The 6789-nt window shown below is 48.3% G+C and overlaps 1 protein-coding gene across 1 annotated transcript; it reads left to right on the top strand.

The window, feature by feature from the left end:
• The first annotated feature begins 2835 nt into the window (after positions 1-2835).
• On the top strand, positions 2836-4844 carry LOC137319825 (probable G-protein coupled receptor 139). Its single transcript, XM_067981746.1, has 2 exons — positions 2836-2881; positions 3946-4844. The coding sequence occupies exons 1-2, from the start codon at positions 2836-2838 to the stop codon at positions 4842-4844; spliced, it is 945 nt and encodes a 314-aa protein (XP_067837847.1).
• The last annotated feature ends 1945 nt before the right edge of the window (positions 4845-6789 follow it).

Below are 6789 nucleotides of genomic sequence, written 5' to 3'. Positions count from 1 at the left end.
GAAGCAATGCGAGCAAAGCCTCGCTCTCGCTCATTCTGCAACTCGCTGTCAAGAGGGAATGTGATGAAACTTTTACACAGCTCGTACAGTGCCTCAGTGACCTCCCTTGTGCAGCAGAGCACTGCAAACTGTGAGTTGTTGATCACATCGCCAGCAGAGGCCTGAAAGGATCCAGAGCCGTAAAAGTTCAGCGCCATGGTTACCTTGACAACCACAGGCAATGCTGTCCTTGCCCTGCTCTGAGGCTTCAATTGTGGCTGCAGCAGTTGACAAATCTGACTGTCACGAACTCGTTCGTGAACTGCAGCCATGGATGCACTGATCTCCGCTTATATTGAGGTAAGAGTGTTGTTCCCTGAAGGCCCTCACGGGATAAGGCCTCCTGCTCAGTGCCCTACACCTCCTCCTCCTCCTCACTCTCCTCGCAGTTTCATCTGCTCTGTGTGACCTCTCTTTATTTTTATTCGTTCACGGAATGTGGGCGTCGCTGGCGAGGCCGGCATTTATTGCCCATCCCAAATTGCCTTCCAGAAGGTGGTGGTGAGCCGCCTTCTTGAACCGCTGCAGTCCGTGTGGTGACGGTTCTCCCACAGTGCTGTTAGGAAGGGAGTTCCAGGATTTTGACCCAGCGACATTGAAGGAACGGCGATATATTTCCAAGTCGGGATGGTGTGTGCCTTGGAGGGGAACGTGCAGGTGGTGTTGTTCCCATGTGCCTGCTGCTCTTGTCCTTCGAGGTGGGAGAGGTCGCGGGTTTGGGAGGTGCTGTCGAAGAAGCCTTGGCGAGTTGCTGCAGTGCATCCTGTGGATGGTACACACTGCAGCCATAGTGCGCCGGTGGTGAAGGGAGTGAATGTTTAGGGTGGTGGATGGGGTGCCAATCAAGCGGGCTGCTTTATCTTGGATGGTGTCGAGCTCCTTGACTGTTGTTGGAGCTGCACTCATCCAGGCAAGTGGAGAGTATACCATCACACTCCTGACTTGTGCTTTGCAGACGGTGGAAAGGCTTTGCGGAGTCAGGAGGTGAGTCACTCGCCGCAGAATACCCAGCCTCTGACCTGCTCTCGTAGCCACAGTATTTATATGGCTGGTCCAGTTAAGTTTCTGGTCAATGGTGACCCCCAGGAAGTTGATGGTGGGGGATTCGGCGATGGTAATGCCGTTGAATGTCAAGGGGCGGTGGTTAGGCTCTCTCTTGTTGGAGATGGTCATTGCCTGGCACTTATCTGGCGCGAATGTTACTTGCCACTTATGAGCCCAAGCCTGGATGTTGTCCAGGTCTTGCTGCATGCGGGCTCGGACTGCTTCATTATTTGAGGGGTTGCGAATGGAACTGAACACTGTGCAGTCATCAGCGAACATCCCCATTTCTGACCTTATGATGGAGGGAAGGTCATTGATGAAGCAGCTGAAGATGGTTGGGCCTCGGATACTGCCCTGAGGAACTCCTGCAGCAATGTCCTGGCGCTGAGATCATTGGCCTCCAACAACCACTACCTTCCTCCGTGGTGCTAGGTATAACTCCAGCCACTGGAGAGTTTTCCCCCTGATTCCCATTGACTTCAATTTTACTAGGGCTCCTTGGTGCCACACTCGGTCAAATGCTGCCTTGATGTGAAGGGCAGTCACTCTCACCTCACCTCTGGAATTCAGCTCTTTTGTCCATGTTGACCAAGGCTGTAATGAGGCCTGGCGCCGAGTGGTCCTGGCAGAACCAAAACTGAGCATCGGTGAGCAGGTTATTGGTGAGTAAGTGCCACTTGATAGCACTGTCGACGACACCTTCCATCACTTTGCTGATGATTGAGAGTAGACTGATGTGGCGGTAATTGGCCGGATTGGATTTGTCCTGCTTTTTGTGGACAGGACACACCTGGGCAATTTTCCGCATTGTCGGGAAGATGCCAGTGTTGTAGCTGCACTGGAACAGCTTGGCTGGACGCGCAGCTAGTTCTGGAGCACAAGACTTCAGCACGAGAGCTGGGATGTTGTCGGGGCCCATACCCTTTGCTGTATCCAGTGCACTCAGCCGTTTCTTGATATCACGTGGAGTGAATCGAATTGGCCGAAGACTGGCATCCGTGATGGTGGGGATATCGGGGTGATCCAAGTCGTCTTCACTGCCCAGCGGGAGCCCCAGGCGGCCACCCATTGCTGCCAGGAATTTTGTTCAGCGCACTGTTGTAAATGACACCAACAATATATGACCTGCCAAACCGCCCTTTATACTCTGTAGCAACTCTATCCAAGTATAGGAAGCTTCAATAAACAAGTTCAATTGTACCAGCAGCCTGAATCCATAATCCAGCTTCAATGCTGACAGATCGCGGGTCTCATAGTTTCTGTTGTTCCAAACATTTATTAAAATAGTATACTGGGCTTTGGGCTTTCCATCTGTGTAATATTTGATTAGATATCTGTTTTGATGTCATTTTTGTTGAGTTTAAAGTTGTTAACTGAATCTGTTTGTTCAGTGATTGGAATTAATGTCAGTCTCCATGGGCCGTAATTGTCTCACTGGAATGTTTTCCTGTGCTATAAATAAGCGAGTACTTTCAATGTGTTATCCCATCGAGTCAGTGGGAGCATCACCTCCGTCACTAACAGGGATCATTGGCTCTCAGAGTGGGAGAGAATAGATCAGAACCTGGGAACAATAGATTGGAATGTTCAACAATGGGTCAAAATCATAGAATAATAGATTGGAATGTTACAGCAATGGGTCGGAATCTTAGAACAATAGATTGGGACAGTCCATTCTGGATATTTCAATATCTGTATGTATATTATGGTTCAATGTCATTGGAGGGGCGGACATATTTTATGCTTTGGAGTATGAAACTAATTTACTATCCGCTCCTCGCTGCTGTCAGTGTTCCTGGTAATATCTATATCCAACTGTTAATTCTATAAAATGTGTTCCATTGTGTTACTGTTCTTATTATTTACTATCCGCTCCTCGGTGCTGTCGGTGTTCCTGGAAAGTCTCTATATCCAACTATTAATTCTATAAACCGTGTTCCACTGTATTACTGTTCTTGTCATTCCTTTTGTCAGACTCTCCGCTGTTCGAGTTTCCGTTAAGCCTCTATATCCACCGTAAAAATTAAAAGGTTAACGTGGGATGGGAAATATAGCGATGGGGAAACATGGATGCGAAATATATTTACGGGGGTTTTCTCGGTGTGAGGGTGAATTTATAATGGGTCCCTGGGAGTGAGTTTGTACATTCAGGGAGCACTAGCATGAGCCTGTTTTTACGGGGCCGTGGGGTGTGTCAGTATTTACAGGGTGGTCCAGAGATGTTACTAATAATGCAGGGAGTCCAGGGACTATAGTAACATTTAGAGGGGATCCAGAGACAGTAGTGATATTTGCAGTGGATCCGGAGGTGGTTTTAATATTTACAGTGGGATACAGGGAGGCAACTAATATTTTCAGGGGAACCAGAGATGGTACTAAGTTTTAAAGGGGGACCCAGAGACAGTACTAATATTTACATGGGAATCCAGAGACTGAACTAATATTTACAGGGGATCCAGAGACTGTATTAATATTTACAGGGGATCCGCAGGTGGTACCAATATTTACAGGAGGATACAGGGAGGCAACTATTATTTAGAGGAGAACCAGAGATTTTACTAATATATACAGGGGATCCAGAGACTGTAGTAATATTTACAGGGTATCCAGAGATTGTATCAATAATTACAGAGGAACCAGAGACTGTACTAATATTTACAGGGGATCCAGAGACTGTACTAATATTTACATAGGATCCAGAGACGGTACTAATATTTACGGATGATCCAGAGGCTGTACTAATAATTACAGGGGATCCAGCGATTGCGCCATTATATATAGGTGGTTCCAAGAACTTTATTATTGTTTACAGAGAGTCCCAACTTGATCTAAAATTTCCATCTTTATTTCGCTTCAATTCAGTGAATTTATTGACAATTGCGATCCTGTCTCGTGGAAAGTGCGGTCTCTCCAAATGTGTCACTCGCTATCTGGTGTCAATGGCAGCGGCGGATCTACTGGTCGTTATCACTGATCTGATATTGAGACAGATTCCCATTGTTTATCGTTCACTGTTCGTTTTTCTACGCCACTTTCCCGTGTGTAATATCCACGCCGTCCTGCTTTATGCAGTCACGGACTGTTCTGCCTGGTTCACCGTAACTTTCACCTTTGATCGATTTGTGGCCATTTGTTGCCAGAAGCTGAAAACGAAATATTGCACCGAGAAAACGGCGGCTGTCGTTCTGGGAACAGTGAGTGTGCTGAGCTGTTTAAAGAATATTTTCTGGTACTTTATGTTCGAAGATCCATATTTGCTTTCCAATACCCCTTGGTTTTGTTTTGGAGTGACGGGTGTTTCAATATCACCAGTATGGGCAGGAATCGAACTCCTTCATTATATCCTCACCCCTTGTGTCCCATTTATTCTGATTCTGTTCCTTAATGCTTTAACAGTCAGACACATTTTCGTGGCCAGCAGAGCCCGCAGGAGACTCCGGAGTCACAGCAATGGGGAGAGTCCCAGAGACCCAGAGATGGAGAGTCGCAGGAAATCAATGATTTTACTGTTTGTTATCTCAGGAAACTTTATCGTGTTATGGGTGGTGTTTATGTTGGATTCTATTAATCGACGATTGTTGCATATGGCGCTAACGTCTGTAATTCTACCTCCACTTGTACAAGAACTGGGATTTATGCTCCAGCTCCTGAGTTGCTGCACAAACACCGGTATTTATGCCGTGACCCAGGCGAAATTCAGAGAGCAGTTGAAGAACCTGGTGAAATACCCCTTTACTGTAATTGTTAAATTCATTAAATAGTGCGAAGATCTGAAGACTACAGAGTGAGATCTGTGTCATTCCGACAGGCTGCGGTGCTGCAAACACTGGGTGTTTATGGAATCGCTGAAACGTTTAAAACCTGAGGCTATTGATAGACTCATTTTACAGAGTTTGTCAATGTGAGTATCACATGCAAGGACAGGTTGTAAATTAAAATGCGGTCACTATTTGCAACAAACGTTTCATCACATGGGCACAATTAAAAGGTAATTAAGTAAACAGCAGTAGAAACTATCGGTGACCAGTGTGTAAATGGGGCGGAAGGTAGAGGAGATCCCAGGACTGTCGGTGTCGGTGATCAGTGTGTGAATGGGGCGGAAGGTGGAGGAGATCCCAGGAATGTAGGTGTCGGTGATCAGTGTGTTAATGGGGCGGGAGGTGGAGGAGATCCCAGGACTGTCGGTGACGGTGATCAGTGTGTTAATGGGGCGGGAGGTGGAGGAGATCCGAGGACTGTAGGTGTCGGTGATCAGTGTGTTAATGGGGCGGGAGGTGGAGGAGATCCCAGGATTGCAGGTGTAGCTGATCAGTGTGTTACGAGGGCGATGGTCGATGCATTCCAAGGATCTAGGTGTCAGTCATCAGTGTGTTAATTGGGAGGGGAGTAGAGGAGATCCCAGGACTGGAGGTGTCGTTGATCAGTTGTTAATGCCGTGCGAGTTAGAGGAGACCCCGGGACTGTAGTTTTCGGTGATCAGTATGTTAATTGGGCGGAAGGCAGAGGAGATCCCGGGACTGTAGTTGTCGGTGATCATTTGCTTAATGGGGCGGGAGGCAGAGGAGATCGCAGGACTGTAGGTGTCGGTGATCCGTGTGTAATTGGGGCGGCATGTAGAGGAGAACCCGGGACTCTAGGTCCCCGTGACCTGTTTGTTAATGGGGCGGGAGGTAGAGGAGATCCGGGACTGTATGTGACGGTGATCAGTGTATTAATGGGGCGGGACGTAGAGGAGATCCCGGGACTGTATGTGACGGTGATCAGTGTGTTAATGGGGCTGGAGGTAGAGGAGATCCCAGAAATGTAGGTGTCGGTGATCAGTGTGTTAATGGGGCGGGACGTAGAGGAGATCCCGGGACTGTATGTGACGGTGATCAGCGTGTTAATGGGGCTGGAGGTAGAGGAGATCCCAGAAATGTTGGTGTCGGTGATCAGTGTGTTAATGGGGCGGGAGGTAGAGGAGATCCGAGGACTGTAATTTCCGGTGATCAGTTTGTTAATGGGGCGGGAGGTAGAGGAGATCCCAGAAATGTTGGTGTCGGTGATCAGTGTGTTAATGGGGCGGGAGATAGAGGAGATCCGAGGACTGTAATTTCCGGTGATCAGTTTGTTAATGGGGCGGGAGGTAGAGGAGATCCCAGGACTGTAGGTGTCGGTGATCAGTGTGTTAATGGGGCGGGAGGTGGAGGAGATCCGAGGACTGGAGGTGTCGGTGATCAGTGTGTTAATGGGGCGGCAGGTGGAGGAGATCCCAGGAATGTAGGTGTCGGTGATCAGTGTGTTAATTGGACGGGCGGTAGAGGAGATCCTGGGACTCTACGTCAGGCGATCAGTGAGTTAATGGGGCGGGATATAGAGCAGATCCCTGTTCTGTAAATGACGTTGCTCGCTGTATTAATGGGTCGCGATGTTGAGGAGATCCCGGGAATGGAGGTGTCGGTGATCATTGTGTTAAAGATGCGGTAGGGAGAGGAGATCCCAGGACCGCAGGTGTCGCTGGTCATTGTGTTAATGCGACGAGAGGTCGAGGTGATCCCACGACTTAGGTGTCGGTGATCAGTGTGTTAATGTGGAGGGAGGTAGAAGAGATCCCGTAATGTAAGTGTCGGTGATCAGTGTGTTAATTGAGCTGGAGTTGGAGGAGATCACGCAACTGTAGGTGTCGGTGATCAGTGTGTTAATGGGACGGGAGGTAGAGGAGATCCC

Source organism: Heptranchias perlo, unplaced genomic scaffold, assembly GCF_035084215.1.
Source record: "Heptranchias perlo isolate sHepPer1 unplaced genomic scaffold, sHepPer1.hap1 HAP1_SCAFFOLD_90, whole genome shotgun sequence".
In the NCBI taxonomy this organism is placed as follows: domain Eukaryota; kingdom Metazoa; phylum Chordata; class Chondrichthyes; order Hexanchiformes; family Hexanchidae; genus Heptranchias; species Heptranchias perlo.
This window is presented reverse-complemented; position numbering and strand designations above follow the sequence as displayed.